Source organism: Thalassophryne amazonica, chromosome 12 (genome assembly GCF_902500255.1).
Source record: "Thalassophryne amazonica chromosome 12, fThaAma1.1, whole genome shotgun sequence".
Classification (NCBI taxonomy): domain Eukaryota; kingdom Metazoa; phylum Chordata; class Actinopteri; order Batrachoidiformes; family Batrachoididae; genus Thalassophryne; species Thalassophryne amazonica.
This window is the reverse complement of record NC_047114.1, coordinates 52733554-52757539: the sequence shown is the minus strand read 5'-3', so window position 1 is coordinate 52757539 and position 23986 is coordinate 52733554. Positions and strand designations below refer to the sequence as shown.

At 40.8% G+C, this 23986-nt stretch overlaps 1 protein-coding gene across 1 annotated transcript in view; it reads left to right on the top strand.

The window, feature by feature from the left end:
• The window catches only part of cop1 (COP1 E3 ubiquitin ligase), a 66873-nt gene that overhangs the window by 4687 nt on the left and 38200 nt on the right, over positions 1-23986 (top strand). Inside the window, exons 2-6 of the mRNA XM_034183248.1 lie at positions 3695-3754; positions 14978-15075; positions 18472-18536; positions 20346-20465; positions 21003-21071. Of these exons, the coding sequence (XP_034039139.1) occupies positions 3695-3754; positions 14978-15075; positions 18472-18536; positions 20346-20465; positions 21003-21071 (412 nt within the window). The remainder of the gene's footprint in view (positions 1-3694; positions 3755-14977; positions 15076-18471; positions 18537-20345; positions 20466-21002; positions 21072-23986) is intronic.

The following is a 23986-nucleotide window of genomic DNA, read 5'->3' as shown; positions in this document are numbered from 1 at the left end:
CATTAGGTTAAACATATCCCAACATGCCCTAACCCAGGCACTACGCCCTGCTATTGAGGTGGGCGCCATTACTGAGGTATTACCTAGATTTACAGAATTTGATAGTATCTCACTGGGCATGCTGACGAAACTCGTAATGTCAACAAAAAGTACAACCTGTTTATTTGAGCCTATACTAACAAAACTGTTTAAGGACCTGTGGCCCGCTCTTGGGCCGACCATGCTGGAAATGATTAATCTTTCATTAACTTCTGGATCTGTTCCTAAATGTTTCAAATCTGCAGTGATTAAACCGTTACTCAAGAAACCTAATCTTGACCCTAGTGTATTGAAAAGCTATCCGACATTATCAAATCTATCATTTTGCTCTAAAATTCTGGGAAAAGTGGTGTCGCTGTCATGACCAGCCCTGTTCCAGGCCTTGATCCCTTTTTTGCCCCTTTCTCTGTGGCATCCTCTGTTCCCGCTTTGATTTATTAATGGCTTATTTTCATCATGTGTTTCTGCTATGTTCTATTTTGCTTTGTCACTTTGTTTCTTTGCTACTTTTTTACTTTAGCCATTGTCCAGTTTTGTTCTTATTTTGTTCAGCCAGTTTGTGTTTTCATTGTTTACCATTTGTTTATTTTGTCCTTCTCATTTGTTATATTATCTGTTGTGCTTTGGTGTCAGTTTTCATTACAGTCTGTTTTGTTTTTGGTTTGTTTTACCACTCTGTTTTCTTAGTCAGTCCAGCTTAGTTTTATGTTTGTCTTCTTTTAGTTCTCATGTTCATGCCTGGATTGTCATTGTATTGTATTCTGTCCAGTGATTCCCATTGTAGCTCAGTTCTGCTTTTGCCATTTGTTTCCACTCCGCACCTCCCATCAAGTCTTCTCGTCTCATGGCCAGTTATTATTTATGTTACTTCACTTCACTACACCTGCTCCATGTCTTTGTCTTCCATCTTATGTCTGCTTTGTGTTTCCATTCACTCACACTCTTGCCGCTAGCTAATGTGTCTTTGTCTATTACATCACTCCACTCTGTGTTCCCCTTCCTTCACTATCTTGCACAGTGCTTACTCTTTGTCCACTAGCCACACCCCCTTTCTAGAATCTTCCCTCCACACATGCACCTTGTTACCCAATCAGTCTATACATGCACTTCGTTTACTCCGTTATTTAAGCCTCCACAAACTCACAGCTCACTGCCAGATTGTTGTCTTAGCACACTTTCCAGCGCCCATTACAGTCCTGTTTTTTGTTTTGCCGTGTTTTGGAACCTTGCTCTGTTACCTTGACCATGCCTTTTGCCTTATCCTGGATGTCTGGTATTGCTCGTGCCTCTGAACCCTGCTCATTTGTGACTACGTCTCAGCCGGATCCTGTTTGTACTTCTGCCACACTGACTGACCACGTGTACTGAACCTTTGCCTGAAATAAAGACCATGTTTTCTCTTACACCTAAGTCAAGTCTGGGAGTCTGTATTGCGGGTCCAACCGCTCCTGGTGACGGGCTCCCGCCCGTCCTGACAGTCACTGCAGCTCATGGGCTATCTTACTGAGAATAATCTCTTTGAGCCACTGCAGTCTACTTTCAGAAAATATCATTCCACAGAGACGGCTCTCACTAAAGTGGTGAATGATCTTCTGCTTACGATGGATTCAGGCACCACTGGTTCTGGTGCTGTTAGATCTCAGTGCTGCATTTGATACCGTGGATCATCATATTCTACTTGAAAGGCTGGAAAATCATTTTGGGATTACTGGGAGTGCCCTTATATGGCTGACATCATACTTGACCAGTCGTTCTCACTGTGTTTTGTACAGTAACACTACCTCTAACCTTAGTGACATGAAATTTGGGGTTCCACAGGGGTCTGTCTTAGGCCCCCTGCCTTTCTCGCTTTATATAGCGCCCCTTGGGCACATATTGCGGCATTTTGGGATTACCTTTCACTGCTATGCTGATGATACTCACTTATACATGCCGATAACTGCTGGTGATCTTGTTCGCATAAAATCCTTAGAAGATTGCCTTGCATCAGTGAGACGTTGGATGTCCAGAAGCTTCCTACTTTTAAACTCTGATAAGACTGAAATGATGGTTCTTGGTCCAGTGAGACATCGGTATCAGTTTGACCAGCTAATGCTTAACCTAGGCTTGTGTGTCATACATCACACTGACAAAGTGAGGAACCTTGGGGTAATTTTTGATCCTACATTGTCCTTTGACCTCCACAATAGAAATATTATGAGGACTGCTTTTTTCCACCTGCAAAATATAGCAAAGATTCATCCCATCCTGTCTAGGGCTGATGCTGAGCTCCTGATCCATGTGTTAATCTCTTCTAGATTGGACTACTGTAATGTTCTATTTTCTGGTTTACCGCAGTCCCGCATTAGGGCTCTCCAATTGGTTCAGAATCCTGCAGCCAGACTTTTAACACGAAGTACAAAGTTCGACCACGTTACACCCATTTTGGCATCCCTTCAATGGCTTCCTGTGCCAGTGAGATCAGATTTTAAGGTTCTGCTACTATTTGATAAAATTGTTCACGGACTGGCACCTCCCTACCTAGCTGACCTAATTAAACCTTACGTACCGGCCCGGGCTTTGCGTTCTCAGGGTGCAGGACTACTTTGTGTCCCTAGGGTGAATAAGAAGTCTGCGGGTCACAGAGCTTTCTCTTATTGTGCCCCTGTTCTGCGGAATGATCTCCCTGCGTCAATAAAACAGTCGGATTCGGTGGGGACTTTGAAGTCCAGCCTTAAGACGCACTTATTTTCCCTTTCGTATGGCTAGCATACTGGTATAGTTTTGTTTTACGCTTTTTACTCTTTTACTTCATTTCATTAGGAAACTGAGCGGGCCACAGCCTCAACTTTACTTAAATACTGGGTCTTTTAGTGATATATCTACGTAGTTAGCTCCAGATTTGTTATGAGATTGCCTTGGAGTAATTCTTGGTTGTTTCTATAAAGTATCCTGTCCAAAGAGCACTTCAAACAATTTTTTTGAGTCCAAGAGGTGCGGCTGCGATGATTTACCCAGACTGACCCAAACTGACTCCAACGACTGACCCAAATGTGACTAAATGAAATACTTTTTATTTTCTCAAAACAGTACATTAAAAGCAAATGGCACTCGCCTTTGTAGACGTACAGCGGGACGCACTGCTGCCTTGTCAGGGCTTGTAACATCAGATATCAAAGCTCAGAGTCCGTTGTATGTCCCCCCCCCCCCCCCCCCCCCCCCCCAAAAAAAAAAAAATTATCAGTACTCACAGAAATACTTTAACATTCCTTGTTTATTGTTTCAGCATTCTGAACAGACAGAGAGACAGAAGGAGGGAGGGAAAGAGAGAGAGAGCTCTGTCTATTAATATACCGCTTTGAGAACGGAGCGCATTTCCAAAAATAAATAAAAGTACTTAATTTAGTCATATTTGGGTCATTGTGGGTAAATCGTCACACCCAGAAGTGCTCCTCTGCAGATTATTCTATTTAATTTTAGTTGAGTGACTTTTGTCATGTGGTAACCCATTTAACAGTTTATAATGACTTTGTATTCAACATGGCTAGATGATGGAAGCTTTAGTACCATGCAAATCAGTTTATTCTGATATATTTGAAGTTTACTTTCAGATTTCTTATTGAGAAGATGTATTTATTTTTAACTGGTGGCAACCGTCTTTGTCCTGCTTTTTCAGTCCCATTTGCTTCGACATGATTGAAGAGGCACACATGACTAAATGCGGGCACAGCTTTTGGTAAGTGTTGAGTTCTGTTACTGGAATAGTTGTTTTAAGATTGCATAGGGACTTCTTTTAAACTTAACGTAACACAAAATAAGCGTTTTGGCTTTGATTTTCCGATAGTCTTTTACTTAAAGGTTTTCAACTGGCAGACACATGACTATAAATTGCATGTGTTTTGTCCATAATATCAGTGATGAAGTGTGTATAGTTCTACTCCAGTGAAAGCTCCCATCCATCTGTGTGTTTGTACTATTTCTGGTTTGTATGTGCTCAGTGCACTGAATTAGTCTGCACCCTTAAGTGGCTTAGGACCTTATTGGAATTCCTATACTGTATAGCAGGATTCATCAGAGCTGCTTCTGAAGATCACCTGCCCTGTGTGTTTTCCACCACTCCTTGCTCCATCCACTGCTAATTAACAGTCAGGTGTTCACAGCCAGCCAAGAGCTAGGAAACGGCAGACTCCTGTGGTTGCAGCAGGTACACATGGAAGTCATGCAGGGCTGGTAATAAACAGAAGCAGGCTTGGTGAGCCCTGCTGTATAAGATTTACAGGAGAGTATTGTATTGATTGTCCAGCCAATATTTTATGACTGCCCCCTAAAAAGATGGTCTGGGTCCACTCGGGTTTATCTGTTGTGCAGTGGTGACTGGGTCATTGAATTTTTAATTTGAGCATCGGGTGCCAGTTGGCTGAGAGCTTCTACATCATAATCATGACAGATTTGCCACACAAGCATGGCGGCATTGAGTTTAATTCACTCTATTTAGACAGCGCCAAATCGCAACATAAGTCACCCCAAGGTACTTCATATGGGTAAGGTTTAAATTAGGGATGCTCCGATCAGGTTTTATGCTGCAGATTCCGATACCGGTTAGTTTTGAGTCCAGATCACTGATTCTCATCACATGGATTGGCTGTAAATTTTTTGGATTTGGTTATGATGAGTGCCACTGGCTACATAAAATCACCTTCATTTAGGCAAACATATTTTTACTTAATTGTTCAAGGAAAATGTACAAAAACTTTGCAGGCACAATGTGGTAACTATTCAGTCAAAAGGACAAAAGATCAACTTTATTTATCCTGAAGGAAATTATTTTGCCAGAGTACAGAATCTGTAAATGGTGAACTATATATATATATATATTAATTATAAGGTTGGGTAGGATTACTTTGAAAGAATACATGTGGATTACATGTATTCATGTACATAATTTGGATTACTTGTAATCAGATTACATTTCAAAGTAATCCTACCCAACCCTATATATATATATATATATATATATATATATATATATATATATATATATATATATATATATATATGCAGATTGCATTCAGATGAACTATCATAAGTTACTATACCAAATATACCTGAGCATGGTGTACTGTTTTGTGCATGAGCAAACTCTGTTGTGCATTGTCAAAGAAAAAACGAGTGTTTTACTTTTTGTTTCTTTACAGTCCCGGTAGCATATAGCAGGGCTCCAAGTGAGAGAGCAGTCGGCGGAACCCTGTGTCCTCCACCTCTGAGAAATGCTGGTCATCTAACCCGATTTAATTAAATCATTTTTTGAGTTATTGTTTACCTTTCTGGCTGCTACACTCATACGGACGAGCTAAAAACTTGTCATACTCCATAAAGTGTTTGTTCTTTAAAGTGTCGGTGACGCCCAAAAATGTGCACAGTTAATCACTAAAAATGATGAAATTTTGATATTTAAAAAATCCTGAACAGTAAAAGTCGATAAATGTGCAGGTGAAGGATAACCAGCCTGCACTCTTTCACCCCTCAGCCGTGGCCATATTGTTGCTACGTCATCACGAGAACAAGACGTGCTGATTCAAGCCACACTCAATTGTAAACACAACGAAGGTCGAGCTGTTTTCGGCTGATTTTTTTTTTTTTTTTTTTTTTTTTAAGTCTAGTCTGAAGATGTCTGAAGCAACTGTGGGGGACACAGCCTTTATGATTTTGTGCCTTATTTAGATGTCAATGAGGGAGACTAAACCTTGGAGGAAAACCTTCAGTCTGACAACAGTGACAATATTGGCAGAGTTCAGAACACAGAATGGTGATTATAAAAAAATAAATAAGTACTGCAGTCGATTTCGGCATGTGGGTGGAGGTGATAAACTTTGTTTTTCCGGCTCTTTAGTCATAATCATCTGATTTAAAAACAATAATTTGTTTTACTATCTGTGACATCAGAAAAAAAGTGATGATGTAGTGTGGATTTTTTTTTTCTTAAACAGGTACATACATTTCAAATCTGAAAAATGACAGGACGGACTGGAAATATCAGCTATTTTTAAAATATTGTTTCCTTCTTGAATCTAGTGTACTGTACATTAGTATCATAACACTTTATTATTAAATATTAAAACCATTCACACAAGGAGTAAATAATTTCAGTGAGATCATCTTCAGTCTGACGAAAACGCATCCACCTTTACAAAATGACGTCTGAAAATAATTTAATTCCTTATGTCCTGGCTGAAGAAAAGTCCCTTTGTCACACCAGCAGTTTGGTGCCAGGTTACAGTGCCGGCTGTAATCTGTTAATTGCGGCTGATGGATAGAGTCTTTGCTGTTAACGGAGCATCCTCTTGTTCCACCTCGGGCCTCTATGCACCGCAAGTTGAAAGACTCGCAGTCCCTCATGTGCTCGTAACGTCTCAGTCTGCACGCAGTGAAATTATCCCTTGATCCACAAAACAAAATAAAATAATGTAACAATACTCAGTTTTGCCTCCATGTGGATTGGAGAAGCCGCAGACACCTTGTGTGCGCACTCGTCAGTGTGTGTTCCACTTGCCAATCAAAAGGATTCTGTCAGCGAGAATGAACCGTTCTGACACTGAAAACACGGTGCAGCACCGACCCGAAATACTCTGTGGAAACGGGGCTGTCGGTAGCCTGTAAAAATCCATAATTTAATGGGACTGTTAAGATAATGGTTCTTGCATTGATACCACTTCCTCCTCCCCCTCCTCCGATGTCAGGACTCGCCCGGAAGTTCCTGGTTTTTAGTGGCACGCAGTTCATAATCCGAATATAGTAACTGCGCACCAGGAAAGGAGAAATTTCAAACTGTTTAATTTTAATCTTAAATGCTCAAAAAAAAAAATACATATCATGTCACCTACACTTTAAATGTCTGATTAAATTACACTCAACAAAAATATAAACGCAACAGTTTTGGTTTTGCTCCCATTTTGTATGAGATGAACTCAAAGATCTAAAACTTTTTCCACATACACAATATCACCATTTCCCTCAAATATTGTTCACAAACCAGTCTAAATCTGTGATAGTGAGCACTTCTCCTTTGCTGAGATAATCCATCCCACCTCACAGGTGTGCCATACCAAGATGCTGATTAGACACCATGATTAGTGCACAGGTGTGCCTTAGACTGTCCACAATAAAAGGTCACTCTGAAAGGTGCAGTTTTGTTTTATTGGGGGGGGGGGAGATACCAGTCAGTATCTGGTGTGACCACCATTTGCCTCATGCAGTGCAACACATCTCCTTCGCATAGAGTTGATCAGGTTGTCAGTTGTGGCCTGTGGAATGTTGGTCCACTCCTCTCCAATGGCTGTGCGAAGTTGCTGGATATTGGCAGGAACTGGTACACGCTGTCGTATACGCCGGTCCAGAGCATCCCAAACATGCTCAATGGGTGACATGTCCGGTGAGTATGCCGGCCATGCAAGAACTGGGACATTTTTAGCTTCCAAGAATTGTGTACAGATCCTTGCAACATGGTGCCGTGCATTATCCTGCTGCAACATGGTGATGTTCTTGGATGTACAGTATGGCACAACAATGGGCCTCAGGATCTCGTCACGGTATCTCTGTGCATTCAAAATGCCATCAATAAAATGCACCTGTGTTCTTCATCCATAACAGACGCCTGCCCATACCATAACCCCACTCGATCCACAACATTGACATCAGAAAACCGCTCACCCACACGACGCCACACACGCTGTCTGCCATCTGCCCTGAACAGTGTGAACCAGGATTCATCCGTGAAGAGAACACCTCTCCAACGTGCCAAACGCCAGCGAATGTTAGCATTTGCCCACTCAAGTCGGTTACGACGACGAACTGGAGTCAGGTCGAGACCCCGATGAGGATGACGAGCATGCAGATGAGCTTCCCTGAGACGGTTTCTGACAGTTTGTGCAGAAATTCTTTGGTTATGCAAACCGATTGTTTCAGCAGCTGTCCGAGTGGCTGGTCTCAGACGATCTTGGAGGTGAACATGCTGGATGTGGAGGTCCTGGGCTGGTGTGGTTACACATGGTCTGTGGTTGTGAGGCTGGTTGGATGTACTGCCAAATTCTCTGAAACGCCTTTGGAGAGGGCTTATGGTAGAGAAATGAACATTCAATACATGAGCAACAGCTCTGGTTGACATTCCTGCTGTCAGCATGCCAATTGCACGCTCCCTCAAATCTTGCGACATCTGTGGCATTGTGCTGTGTGATAAAACTGCACCTTTCAGAGTGGCCTTTTATTGTGGGCAGTCTAAGGCACACCTGTGCACTAATCATGGTGTCTAATCAGCATCTTGATATGGCACACCTGTGAGGTGGGATGGATTATCTCAGCAAAGGAGAAGTGCTCACTATCACAGATTTAGACTGGTTTGTGAACAATATTTGAGGGAAATTGTGATACTGTGTATGTGGAAAAAAGTTTTAGATCTTTGAGTTCATCTCATACAAAATGGGAGCAAAACCCAAAAGTGTTGCGTTTATTTTTGTTGAGTGTAGTTGTATTGAAGCATTTTACTGTACTTCCCCCACAAGGATGCAAACTTTCCATCACTCTCAGACAGTATGAAAGTTCCACACAGCTGACATGTTTGCTGCTGCGTGCCTGCGCAGCACTGCACACAGGGCCTTCTTCTTTCTTTGAGTTTATTGGCAGTTTGCAAAACACATTGCATTAACGCCACCAACTGTTTGACAGTATGAGCTACAGGCAATCAGTTTTTGTGTTTGGCAATGAAGAGCATTGATTGACAGATGCCGATCACATGCGTTTTCAAGGAATTCAGCCGATAATGATCGGTGGCTGATGGACCAGAGCACCACTATTTTAAATCTTACCAATCCCCTGAGAAAGCACATTGGAAGCAGTAGTATGGGGCAAAACTCCTTTGGGCATGTTTAATTATCACTGGTCAACATGATTTTTCTTGCACGTAGTTTTTCAACGGCTTTTGCGTAATTTGGTGGTGCTGAGTCTGAATCTGGTGTTTTTGCCAATCTTTTTGAGGTATGAAAACATATTTCTCGTATCAAACATTGAAGCAAAAGCCAGGGTTAGAGAAATATTTTTTGAGCCTACTGGTCAGGACCAGTAGCACTAATTTTGTTACTGGTCCTCCTGGCCTGAGGTTGGGTAGTGGCCCCATGTATTTGGTAGGTCAGAGCCTCCGACAGCGAGCCTCAGCGTAGCATTAATCATCACATCATGCACATGTATTCAATCAATATTGTATTTGTAAATCTATAGCATGATAAAATGTTTTCATATTGTGTTGAATGTATGTGAAGTTGTTTGTGTGTTTTTTTTTTTTTTATAACTCCAAATCAGAAACGTTTGGCTGATATGAAATTAGGCATGGGCCGGTATGAGATTTGGACGGTATGATAACAAATAATGCGGTTTCACGGTATTATGTATAGCTTTAAAATGTGCTTTAACAACATTGTGGCTATTTGCATATGAAGCGCACGTGATTCAGGCATCCTAATTGACGTGATGTCTACCGCTGTGAGCACTATACCACTGATAACTTTAGAGAAAATACCAAAATGATAGTCTCTCTTTTCGACATGTTGCATCTGCCCTGTGGGAAACATGACTTACTTGCTTAGGGAGAAATGTGGCTGGAATAAGGTCTGGAACTCCGGATGCTCAATACTTGGCCCAGCTTCACCAACAAAGTGCTTGGAATAGATGTATTTGTCCTTCCTGACATGTTTGTGGGAGAAATGTGGTCGACCACAAGCACGACTTGAGTCCACCGCTTGTACTTCTCAGTGTTTTCAAAGATGGGATAAAGTTTACTCCTTCCATGTAATCCTTTGCAGGTATCTTGAATCGCTCCGAGTTCAGTTTGAAGGGCTATTCTGCGGAAAATAAAACGAAAAAGCCGGCAACTTTTTCTATTAAGTCGGTCGCCAAAGTAATCCCATACAGCCGCCTTGGTCCTTTTAGATGGAGAGAAAAGTTCAGTGCAGACTTCGCCTCCTTCAGCCATGATGCAGAGCTAGCTAACGTTAGCTGCCTGTTTATAAACAGAGGCAGAGGTTCACGCCAGGGGGAAGTGCGGTAGCGGCCGCCTCCGCTCTGCCTGTCAAGAATTCTCATAACCCGCTCATACTGTAGGGACGGTATAACGTAAAATTTTAGTGGTTTTGATTCCATGGCTTTTTCATATCATGGTATACCGTGAAACCTATTATCGGCCCATGTCTATGTGAAATATGTGGTGCTTGGGAACACCCCATAATGATCCCGACATTTACTTTGACTTCTAAGTCACTGAATATTTCTTAGAGTTCATTTACATAAATCATTCAGAAATACAAACTGTGTGGTGCTTTATGGTAAATCTGTGCCAGCTAGGCAGTTCTCAAAAACTAAATGTCCATGCTGGGAGGAGACAAGTGAGGAAAGCCACCAAGACACAACTGTGGAAGAACTTTTGGCTTCTGTGGGTGTGAGTGGAGAAACTGGAAATAGTGCAACATTTTTTTTTTATTTTTGTCTTCATTTTAGATATAGTCCCAACTTTTTCTGATTTCTGGTTGTTTTCTGTTGCATCTCTGAAATTACTGCTATAAAGAAAAGTGTTAACATTTTATTGTTCTTTCAAACTTTGTAGAACAAATGTAAACACCAAACTTTTATTAAAAAAAAAAAAAGACGACAAAATACCTGGGCATGTGCAGGAATTGAACAGAACAAAGCAGGCTGATTAGACTCCCCATATACGTGTGTGTGTGTATATGTATATATGTATATATATATGTATATGTATATATATATATGTATATGTATATGTATATGTATATGTATAATTTTTTTTTTTTTTTTTTTTAATAAAAGGTAACTTACTTTGAAAGTGCCTGTGCCACAGAACAGCAGACATGCAGTCCCATATACATCAAACCATGTTATGAATCAGTTTTATATTTTTTGTTGGCTTTATTAGCTCTCTGTCTGGTGTGAATGAAGTTACTGAGAAGTTTTTAACGGCACGATTTGTGAGAGCGTTTGGAGGTAAAAATGGGCAGTGCACACGGCTGCACACTGACTAACAGCTGACATTTTTTAGTTTGGTTTTACCTGTGAAAACAGGTGTTAGATTCTCACTCCTGACATGTTCTGTTGAAAGTGCTGGTACTGCTCTGATGTGGACCGCTGAGCTGACCATCAGTATGATTAAAATGAATAAAAATAATTAGACTATTAATGCACTGTCATATAAGTATAAAAATAACATTTACTCCACAGGAGATTGTTTGTTTGTGTGGCATAATACCAGAATAAAAGGGCTCTTGATACACTGAAATGATTATTCACATTCAAATGAATGCTTATTTGGCTGTATTTCTGGCTTGGTTGGAGTTCTTGTTAGCCACTTAAACACATGTTGACCATGTAATTACAAATCCATAGGGGTTGTGCATAAAGCCAAATTGACAAAATTGGTTGGAGTATCTCCACGGACACATTTCATGTAAATGGATCTCTGTCCTCCCCTAATTATCGAACACATGCCTCTCATCCAAAAATGCCCAGAATCTATGTCCATGACTAATATGAGACAACAGAGTTCCTATTGTAACAAGACGGCTTTTTTTAAAATTACATTTCCCGTTATATCCATGTATGACAAGACTGTTACTATAGTGTGGTTGACGCGTTAATGTGCATACTTCCAGACCAGATGTGATCTGACCTGCCATGATGACGTGGAAAAAGTGAAGTTCTCTCTCTCTTTTTAGTATAGCGGTGCTGTTGGGAACTATCACCACGTGCAATGCTTCCACTCGGCGTCCTATCTGACCTTGTGTCCTGAAGCCCTAAGACAAAAGTGAAAATCATTTAGTATTGTTTCTGGTTTGATTCTGTGCTGAATTGTTGATTAGTTTAATTAATCTAAAATGTTTGTTTCATTGACACACTGTATGTTACGAATGTCCAATAACCTTATTTAAACGAAAAAAGAATGTACAGAAAAAACAATTTTAAAATGTCGGAGATTCTAGACTTTTTACACATTTCCCCTGCATAATTTTAAATTTGAAAAGTTTGAATTCCCAAGTCACAATATCACCAGGCTGGGAGAATTCACTGTGAAAATCTCACCCTGTCCTTGTGAGTCAGATTTTGACACCCCTCTATTGTCAAAAAATAAAATAAAAATAGAAAAACAAAAGGTCCAGCTTTCCTCTAAGAGTCAGCAGGTGCATTTTTGGAAAATGGCTTATTCTGCATTTTTCGCCAGTGTGTGATGTACATTTTAGGAAAAGCAGAAACATCTCAATGGCTGACAGAGTGAAACGAACACTGCTTTGTCCGATAACAAAGCTTGAGAGTTTTCATTCGAAAGTGAAGGTTCAGATTTACGGTTCAGAAGGTGACACATTTTATCCCAAAACTTGTAATTTTTTCAGAGTCTGACGGATTTTGGATTCTAACATGTGGTGACGCTACTGTTTGTGCCGCTGGACACTATTTTATTCCCGCCATGAACATGCACGCAGAATGTCTCCATGAAGTTGTTGTTGTTGTTTGTTTGTTTTTTTTGGTGGAGGGGACTTTGGAAATCACAAGTGGATGACTGTTCAGGTTTTTTTTTCTTCTTCTCGGTGGAGCTATTAGGGTTTACTTTTATTTTACTTTGAGTGTCTGTCTTGATGTGAGACTGTTCTGTAACGGAGGAGCGCGCACCGCACTCGTGCAATGTGCATGCTCACTACGTTTTTGCACAGTGGAAAGCAGCTGCTCTTTTTTTTTTCCGTGACTCCATCAAAATTAACAGTTATCACTTAAAAAAAGTCATAACACAATATCACACTTATGTAAACTTTGTAATTAATCTTTGGTTCCGTTTTTAACGTTAGCAGCATTCAAGTGGACGTTGAGACATTTTTTTCTAAAACGCTGTCGGAAACACGCAGATGTTAAGAATTCAGTGCGATATGTCCTTTAAAACATAGAAGAATGGAAATAATGCATGCCGCTATCCAGCCCCAAAATCTGAAAGTGTGTCTCAGTACCTGAAGAATTTTGAATTCCGTTCTGCCATTTTCTTCATAAAAGCCTCTCTGTTCACTGTCAGAGGCAGCATCGTTCTTAGCCTCTAATCTGATCGATCCCACAGCAGACGGCATTGATTGAGTCGGCTACCTGCCTCTGTATGCTTGGAGCTGGTGTGCCTCCTCCCCAGACGGCGTGGCCCCGCACGGGCTATGGTCCTGCCAAGACGAAACAAAAAATGCAGAGACTGTCCTCTGATCATCTAGCTTCGTGTAACACTTGCATTTTGTCATGGTTTGTGTCATCTGGATGTATACAGGATAAAATAAATAGCTGAACTTGTTCATGTGAAATTTCCCACAAAAGCAGGTTTGTGTGTTGATAAATTCCCACAAAGTCTCCCGCTAAAACATCATGAGATGACACAATCAATCAATCAGTTTTATTTATATAGCGCCAAATCACAACAGACAGTTGCCCCAAGGCGCTTTATATTGTAAGGCAAGGCCATACAGTAATTACGTAAAAACCCCAACGGTCAAAACGACCCCCTGTGAGCAAGCACTTGGCGACAGTGGGAAGGAAAAACTCCCTTTTCACAGGAAGAAACCTCCAGCAGAACCAGGCTCAGAGAGGGGCAGTCTTCTGCTGGGACTGGTTGGGGCTGAGGGAGAGAACCAGGAAAAAGACATGCTGTGGAGGGGAGCAAAGATCAATCACTAATGATTAAATGCAGAGTGGTGCATACAGAGCAAAAAGAGAAAGAAACACTCAGTGCATCATGGGAACCCCCCCGCAGTCTAAGTCTATAGCAGCATAACTAAGGGATGGTTCAGGGTCACCTGATCCAGCCCTAACTATAAGCTTTAGCAAAAGGAAAGTTTTAAGCCTAATCTTAAAAGTAGAGAGGGTGTCTGTCTCCCTGATCTGAATTGGGGGCTGGTTCCACAGGAGAGGAGCCTGAAAGCTGAAGGCTCTGCCTCCCATTCTACTCTTACAAACCCATTGTTCCATTGTCTGGGGAGAACCCTGGAACTGAACCCATGTTGTTTGTCATCATAATTGCTGCACTGTGCAGCCATGGAGCCAAATACAGAGATTGTAGCCAGTGGGTGACACGACATCTACATAGATACTTTAATTGTTGCATGTTTTGTTGACAGTCCTCTTGGTTAGGTGATATCTGATTTCTCCTTTGTCTACTTGAGTCTGTGTTTCTGAAATCGGTCTTGATGTCCCTTTTCTTGGGGCCCTAACTGTACCGTGCATCCAGAAAGTGTTCACAGCGCTTCACTTTTTACACACTTTGTTAGTCTTATTCCAAAATGGATGCATTTCAATTTATTTCCTCAAAATTCTACACACAGTACCCCATAATGACAATGTGAAAAAGAAATCATATGTACATAAGTATTCATAGCCTATGGCATAAAGCTCAAAATTGAGCTCAGGTGCATCCTGTTTTCACTGATTGCCTCTGAAATGTTTCTATAGCTTAATTGGCGTCCACCTGGGGTAAATTCAGGTGATTGGCCATGATTTGGAAAGGCACACAGTGGTCTTATTTTTAATAAATTTGGAAACTTTTTTTTTTAACCCAGCTTTTTTCGTGTTGTCATTATGGGGTGTTGTGAGTAGAATTTGGAGGAAAAAAATGAATTTATGCTATTTTGGAATAAGGCTGTAACATAACAAAAGTGAAGCATTGTGAATACATTCTGGAAGCACTGTATATTGAATAGATGCCTTATGTTGTTGTTGTCCAAACAACATGCCTGCATTATGCGTGTTTTATTCCAGTATTTTAGTGCCTGATTAAATTAGTGATTACTCGTATTGTTACAGTGCTATCATCAGTGCCTACCACATTACCAAGTATATATTTTGGTCCCTTTTTTAGTGTTTGCATATGTTTGTGTTCATCCTGCAGCTTCAAATGTATTCGGCAGAGTCTGGAGGACAGCAACAGGTGTCCCAAATGTAACTATATTGTTGACAACATTGATCAACTCTACCCAAACTTTCTTGGTAGGTATTGTGATTTTTATTATTATGAATTTAGAGCACTGAATTTTTATCGGGAAGAATTTATTTGGCTTTATTGTCTAAGATTATCTTTTTCAGAAGTTCTGTTTTTGCCTGCATTTATTCATTAATTCATTTGTTAGCAGAATTATTTTAAACTAATATGCTGGAAATTTGACTCTTTAAAGATTTGTTAACGGCGCAAGATGGGAAACATTGCAGCATGGCGATGGATCATTTACACTGAAACCTAAGCATGGAATGTGCTGTGCATCCGGAAAGCATTCACAGTGCTTGACTTTTTCCACGATTTGTTATGTTACAGACTTATTCTGAAATGGATGAAATCATTTTTTTCCCTCAAAATTCTACACACAATACATCATAATGACAATATGATTTTGTTTTCTAGATTTTTGCAAATTTATGAAAAAACAAACAAACTAAGAAATCACACGTCCATAAGTATTCGTAGTCTTTGTCATGAAGCTCAGAACTGAGCTCAGGTGCATCTTGTTTCCACTGATCATCCTTGAGATGTTTCTACAGCTTAATTGGAGTCCACCTGGGTTAAATTTAGATGATTGGACATGATTTGGAAAGGCACCCACCTGTCATCTGTGGGACCTTATATGTAGACAGGACATGTCAGAGCACAAACCAAGCATGAAGTCAAAGGATTTGTCTGTAGACCTCTGAGACAGGTTTGTCTCGAGGCATAAATGTGCGGAAGGGTACAGTAACATTTCTGCTTTGAAGGTCCCAATGAGTACAGTGGCCTCCATCATTTGTAAATGGAAAATGTTCAGATCCACCAGGACTCTTCCTAGAGCTGGCCACCCATCTAAACTGAGTGATTGTGATTGTCAAGGACCTTCTCCCAGTGACCAAAAACCTGATGGTCACTGTGTCAGAGCTCCAGCATTCCTCTCTGGAGAGAGGAGATCCTTCCAGAAGGACAACCATTTCCGCAGCAATCCACCAATCAGGCATGTATGGTAGAGTGGCCAGCCGGAAGCCACTCCTTAGTAAAAGGCACAAGGCATATTTTCTGGTCTGATGATGATGATTTCTTAGTGTTTTTTAATAAATTTGCAAACATTTCAAAACTTTTTTCATGTTGTCATTATGGGGTGTGAGTAGAAGTTTGAGGGGGGAAAAAAAAAATCATACTCAAGTTTGGAAAAAGACTGCAACATAATAAATTTTGGTAAAAGTGAAGCACTGTGAATACTTTCTGGATGCATTTGCACGCAAAATGTGTGCATACGAGGTCTGTTAGAAAAGTATCCGACCTTTTTATTTTTTGTAAAAACCATATGGATTTGAATCACGTGTGATTGCATCAGCCAAGCTTGAACCTTCGTGCGCATGCGTGAGTTTTTTCACGCCTGTCGGTTGCGTCATTCGCGTGTGAGCACGCTTTGTGTGAGCAGTGGTCCACCCCTCTCGTCGGATTTTTATTGCGAATAAATGAATGATTTGGAGCTTTGCTGCAGCAACTTTTTCCAGAAACTGAGAGACCTCCAGGTGGACACCATTCGGAAAATTCAGATGGCTTTCAGGGACGATTTTATGGGGATTACACAGATTAAGGAGTGCTCCAGCCGGTTTAAAGACCGACCACAACGTCTGAGAGCGCGGCGCACTCCGAGCGCCAATCGACAGGCTGAAACCCCACTGAAACAACCAGTTAATTTCCAAAGTGAAGGCTTTGTTGATCCGGGACATCGTCTGACTTCCACAAAAATGGCAAGACGTGGACATCAGCACTTTTTTGGCACATTCCACTGTTACAGTAGTTTTTTTCATGGAAAGAGAAGCGGAGTGATGCGCCACGGAGCCGCTCATGGTGCGGGACGAAAGCACCTCCGTGTTGGTCTCACAGGACGGCTTTCAGATGGCTTTCAGACGGCTTTCGTGGCTTTTCAGTCGTGTGACTATCCGAGAAATTGTGCATGAGCTGGACATGCCAGAAAATGTCTTGTGAGGCTTCATCACGGCGTTGCTTTGCGCCATGCGGCTCCACCGCGACACGCGGAGTTCCTCCGCTCCTCTTTCCATGACAAAAACTCCTGTAACAGTGAAATATGCCGTTCATTTCCACACTGGACGCTGTGTTGATCTGGGACATAGTCTGACTTCCACAGGAATTGCGGAAGACGTGGACATCTGATCTGCACATTTTCGGCACATTGAGACAGACGTGCGGAGGAGCTGCATGGTGCAAAGCAACGCCGTGATGAAGCCTCACAGGACATGTTCTGGCATGTCCAGCTCATGCGCAATTTCTCGGATAGTCACACGACTGAAAAGCCACCGAAAGCCGTCCTGTGAGACCAACACGGAGGTGCTTTTGTCCCGTGCCATGAGCGGCACGGTGACCATCCCTCCGCTTCTCTTTCCATGAAAAAAACTCCTGTAAGAGTGGAATGTGCCGAAAAAGTCTTGATGTCCACGTCTTCTGCCATTTTTGTGGAAGTCAGATGACGTCCCGGATCAACAAAGCCTTCACGTTGGAAATGAGCTGGTTGTTTCAGCGGGGTGTCAGCCTGTCGATCGGCGCTCGGAGTGCGCCGCGCTCTCAGACGCTGTGGGCGGTCTTTAAACCGGCTGGAGCACTCCTTAATCTGTGTAATCCCCATAAAATCGTCCCTGAAAACATCTGAATTTTCCGAATGGTGTCCACCTGGAGGTCTCTCACAGTTTCTGGAAAAATTTGATGCAGCAAAGCTCCAAATCGTTCAGACATTTATTCGCAATAAAAATCCGACTGTTCACACAAAGCCTGCTCACAGGCGAATGACACAACTGACAGTCGTGAAAAAACTCACGCATGCGCACGAAGGTTCAAGCTTGGCTGATGCAATCACACGTGATTCAAATCCATATGGTTTTTGCAAAAAATCAAAAGGTCAGATAGTTTTCTAACAGACCACGTATACCGCTGTTAAAGGTTGATCTTGAGGTATGCGTTTAAGCTACTCTACATGAGGTCAGTGTTGTTTTCACAGTCCAGTCATCATTAAACAGAACTATTGGGTTTTGGTGAGGTAAATACAAGTATCTTATTGGGACTGCGTATCAGCAGGTAGGTATGTATGTATGTATAATTAGTTTGCTTGCTATGCAGCAAGTACATTTGACCCACAGCCCATCATGGCAAGTGACTCCTGTGGCTAAGTGTAGAACCCTACCACTGTTGTTGTGGTGCCATTGATGCCTTTATTTTGCCACAGTGTTTTATTTGATGTTGAAATATGAATCCTCTGAACCAGTGCAACATGTTGTGCTCTCTGAGCTACAATCTGATAGTGTTTGTGACTGACGTGCTGAGATTTTTGTCTCTCACTTACCCACCTCCTGACTGATCAACTCCATTCCTGCATTGTGTTCCAGTAAATGAATTGATCCTTAAGCAGAAACAGAGGTCAGAAGAGAAAAGACTAAAATTAGATCATCCTGTAAGTACAGCACAAAAATTCTTGGTGATTGCTTTGTTACTATTGCTCACTCTCTCAAACATATACAACCCCTGGCAAAAATTATGGAATCACCGGCCTCTGAAGATGTTCATTCAGTTGTTTAATTTTGTAGAAAAAAAGCAGATCACAGACATTACACAAAAATTAAGTCATTTCAAATGGCAACTTTCTGGCTTTAAGAAACACTATAAGAAATCATGAAAAAAATTGTGGCAGTCAGTAACTGTTACTTTTTTAGACCAAGCAGAGGGAAAAAAAAATATGGAATCACTGAATTCTGAGGAATAAATTATGGAATCATGAAAAACAAAAGAACGCTCCAACACATCACTAGTATTTTGTTGCACCACCTCTGGCTTTTATAACAGCTTGCAGTCTCTGAGGCATGGACTTAATGAGTGACAAACAGTACTCTTCATCAATCTGGCTCCATCTTTCTCTGATTGCTGTTGCCAGATCAGCTTTGCAGGTTGGAGCCTTGTCATGGACCATTTTCTTCAACTTCCACCAAAGATTTTCAATTGGCTTAAGATCCGGACTATTTGCAGGCCATGACATTGACCCTATGTGTCTTTTTGCAAGGAATGTTTTCATTCCTCTGCATATAATTCCGCTCTATGGCAAGATGCATTATCATCTTGAAAAATGATTTCATCATCCCCAAACATCCTTTCAATTGATGGGATAAGAAAAGTGTCCAAAATATCAATGTAAACTTGTGCATTTATTGATGATGTAATGACAGCCATCTCCCCAGTGCCTTTACCTGACATGCAGCCCCATATCATCAGTGACTGTGGAAATTTACATGTTCTCTTCAGGCAGTCATCTTTATAAATCTCATTGGAACGGCACCAAACAAAAGTTCCAGCATCATCACCTTGCCCAATGCAGATTCGAGATTCATCACTGAATATGACTTTCATCCAGTCATCTACAGTCCACGATTGCTTTTCCTTAGCCCATTGTAACTTTGTTTTTTTCTGTTTAGGTGTTAATGATGGCTTTCGTTTAGCTTTTCTGTATGTAAATCCCATTTCCTTTAGGCGGTTTCTTACAGTTTGGTCACAGACGTTGACGCCGGTTTCCTCCCATTCGTTCCTCATTTGTTTTGTTGTGCATTTTCGATTTTTGAGACATATTGCTTTAAGTTTTCTGTCTTGACGCTTTGATGTCTTCCTTGGTCTACCAGTATGTTTGCCTTTAACAACCTTCCCATGTTGTTTGTATTTGGTCCAGAGTTTAGACACAGCTGACTGTGAACAACCAACATCTTTTGCAACATTGCGTGATGATTTACCCTGTTTTAAGAGTTTGATAATCCTCTCCTTTGTTTCAGTTGACATCTCTCGTGTTGGAACCATGATTCATGTCAGTCCACTTGGTGCAACAGCTCTCCAAGGTGTGATCACTCCTTTTTAGATGCAGACTAACGAGCAGATCTGATTTGATGCAGGTGTTAGTTTTGGGGATGAAAATTTACAGGGTGATTCCATAATTTTTTTCCTCAGAATTGAGTGATTCCAGTAACCGTAGTAACTTACTGACTGCCACAATTTTTTTTCTTGATTTCTTATATTGTTTCTTAAAGCCAGAAAGTTGCCATTTGAAATGACTTTAGTTTTGTGTCATGTCTGTGATCTGCTTTTTTTCTACAAAATTAAACAACTGAATGAACATCCTCTGAGGCCGGTGATTCCATAATTTTTGCCAGGGGTTGTATACTTTGTGTCTGTTGTTATTGTCAAAGTAGTTATTTCTTACTGATCAGTGTTTCTGACTCTTCAGAATGGCTCCAGGTGGCAGGTTTTCCAGGATGTGCTGAGTCCAGATCAAGAGAACTTAGACCTGGCTAATGTCAATTTGATGCTGGAGCTCCTGGTCCAGAAGAAGAAACAGCTGGAGGCTGTAAGTAATTTTGCATGTTGCTACATCAGCATGCAGATATGTATCAGATCTGCTGTGGCAACCCCAAGGAGAATGGGATGAAGCCCAAATAACTTACTTTTAATGCTGTCTCAGTTTAAATAGGTGTATTTTGTTTATTTATTTTTTCTTTTCAGAAATATGTTTTTGTTCACATTTCAATTAAATAATATTGATATACGTATATTATGGTCTCTAAGTTCTGTCATTGTTTAAGTGTGTAATTGTTCCTTATTTCTTTTAAGTCAGTATTTAAATGTAGAGGCAGCAGTGCTTTAATGTTCCAAGCAGTTTTGGCCTTGATTGTGTTATTAGCAGTGACGTAGTTATTCTTCCACTTGAGGAGCTGGGGGAGGTGTGTGTGGATCGGGGAGGTCTTGGCCTCTTTGTTTGAGCTGCTGCCCCGCGACCCGACTCCGGATAAAGCGGAAGACGATGGATGGATGGATGGATGGATGGATGGATGGATGGATGGATGGATGGACTTGCATTTATGTTTTGTGTTCATCTTTTCACTAGGAGTCCCAAGCAGCTCAGAGGCAGATTCTTATGGAGTTCCTAAAAGAAGCCAGAAGAAACAAGAGGGAGGTACTGTATTAATGTAATACTACTGTATAATATTTTATTTGTATTGGGCTGCAGCAAAGGTTTTTGGGAGAGAAAAGGATATCAGTGCAGCTACTTGCACAAATGCACAATGCAGAGATTTAGTCAGACACAATTTTAAAGAAAATGTGTACAGTAAAAGTAAGCTTCAGTTACAGCTACAACCATGCGGCTAATGTAATAACCGACAGTCTGCAAAAATGCCTTTGAAAAATGACATCAAGACAACCAGAAAACTATTTGACACAATACAATAAACATTTCCTAATTAGATTTACGTTTTATAAATCGTAATTATTTTTTATTTTTTTTTTGATGAATATTATCTTTTGATAAAAGTAAAAAGATGTACACTCTGGAGAAGAAAATTAAAAAGAAATTGTTGTAACCATGAAATAAGAGGAATTGTTTTCCAACAGGCATCTTTACTTGTTTGTCTGCTGGCTAAGGCTAAGTGTAAATTTGGTAAGATTGTAATTCACGTCGGCAGTAATGACACCCGGTTACGCCAATCGGAGGTCACTAAAATGAATATTGAATCGGTGTGTAACTTTGCAAAAACAATGTCGGACTCTGTAGTTTTCTCTGGGCCCCTCCCCAATCGGACCGGGAGTGACATGTTTAGCCGCATGTTCTCCTTGAATTGCTGGCTGTCTGAGTGGTGTCCAAAAAATGAGGTGGGCTTCATAGATAATTGGCAAAGCTTCTGGGGAAAACCTGGTCTTGTTAGGAGAGACGGCATCCATCCCACTTTGGATGGAGCAGCTCTCATTTCTAGAAATCTGGCCAATTTTCTTAAATCCTCCAAGGAAGCAGAGTTGTAGTCTTACACACCTCTCTGCAGCTTCTCTCCCCCTGCCATCCCCTCATTACCCCATCCCCGTAGAGACGCTGTCTGCTCCCAGACCACCAATAACCAGCAAAAATCTATTTAAGCATAAAAATTCAAAAAGAAAAAATAATATAGCACCTTCAACTGCACCACACACTAAAACAGTTAAATGTGGTCTATTAAACATTAGGTCTCTCTCTTCTAAGTCCCTGTTGGTAAATGATATAATAATTGATCAACATATTGATTTATTCTGCCTTACAGAAACCTGGTTACAGCAGGATGAATATGTTAGTTTAAATGAGTCAACACCCCCGAGTCACACTAACTGTCAGAATGCTCGTAGCACGGGCCGGGGCGGAGGATTAGCAGCAATCTTCCATTCCAGCTTATTAATTAATCAAAAACCCAGACAGAGCTTTAATTCATTTGAAAGCTTGACTCTTAGTCTTGTCCATCCAAATTGGAAGTCCCAAAAACCAGTTTTATTTGTTATTATCTATCGTCCACCTGGTCGTTACTGTGAGTTTCTCTGTGAATTTTCAGACCTTTTGTCTGAGCTCAGATAAGATAATTATAGTGGGCGATTTTAACATCCACACAGATGCTGAGAATGACAGCCTCAACACTGCATTTAATCTATTATTAGACTCTATTGGCTTTGCTCAAAAAGTAAATGAGTCCACCCACCACTTTAATCATATCTTAGATCTTGTTCTGACTTATGGTATGGAAATAGAAGACTTAACAGTATTCCCTGAAAACTCCCTTCTGTCTGATCATTTCTTAATAACATTTACATTTACTCTGATGGACTACCCAGCAGTGGGGAATAAGTTTCATTACACTAGAAGTCTTTCAGAAAGCGCTGTAACTAGGTTTAAGGATATGATTCCTTCTTTATGTTCTCTAATGCCATATACCAACACAGTGCAGAGTAGCTACCTAAACTCTGTAAGTGAGATAGAGTATCTCGTCAGTAGTTTTACATCCTCATTGAAGACAACTTTGGATGCTGTAGCTCCTCTGAAAAAGAGAGCTTTAAATCAGAAATGCCTGACTCCGTGGTATAACCCGTAAGTTGGAGAGGAAATGGCGTCTCACTAATTTAGAAGATCTTCACTTAGCCTGGAAAAAGAGTCTGTTGCGCTATAAAAAAGCCCTCCGTAAAGCTAGGACATCTTTCTACTCATCACTAATTGAAGAAAATAAGAACAACCCCAGGTTTCTTTTCAGCACTGTAGCCAGGCTGACAGAGTCAGAGCTCTATTGAGCTGAGTATTCCATTAACTTTAACTAGTAATGACTTCATGACTTTCTTTGCTAACAAAATTTTAACTATTAGAGAAAAAATTACTCATAACCATCCCAAAGACGTATCGTTATCTTTGGCTGCTTTCAGTGATGCCGGTATTTGGTTAGACTCTTTCTCTCCAATTGTTCTGTCTGAGTTATTTTCATTAGTTACTTCATCCAAACCATCAACATGCTTATTAGACCCCATTCCTACCAGGTTGCTCAAGGAAGCCCTACCATTATTTAATGCTTCGATCTTAAATATGATCATTCTATCTTTGTTAGTTGGCTATGTACCACAGGCTTTTAAGGTGGCAGTAATTAAACCATTACTTAAAAAGCCATCACTTGACCCAGCTATCTTAGCTAATTATAGGCCAATCTCCAACCTTCCTTTTCTCTCAAAAATTCTTGAAAGGGTAGTTGTAAAACAGCTAACTGATCATCTGCAGAGGAATGGTCTATTTGAAGAGTTTCAGTCAGGTTTTAGAATTCATCATAGTACAGAAACAGCATTAGTGAAGGTTACAAATTATCTTCTTATGGCCTCGGACAGTGGACTCATCTCTGTGCTTGTTCTGTTAGACCTCAGTGCTGCTTTTGATACTGTTGACCATAAAATTTTATTACAGAGATTAGAGCATGCCATAGGTATTAAAGGCACTGCGCTGCGGTGGTTTGAATCATATTTGTCTAATAGATTACAATTTGTTCATGTAAATGGGGAATCTTCTTCACAGACTAAAGTTAATTATGGAGTTCCACAAGG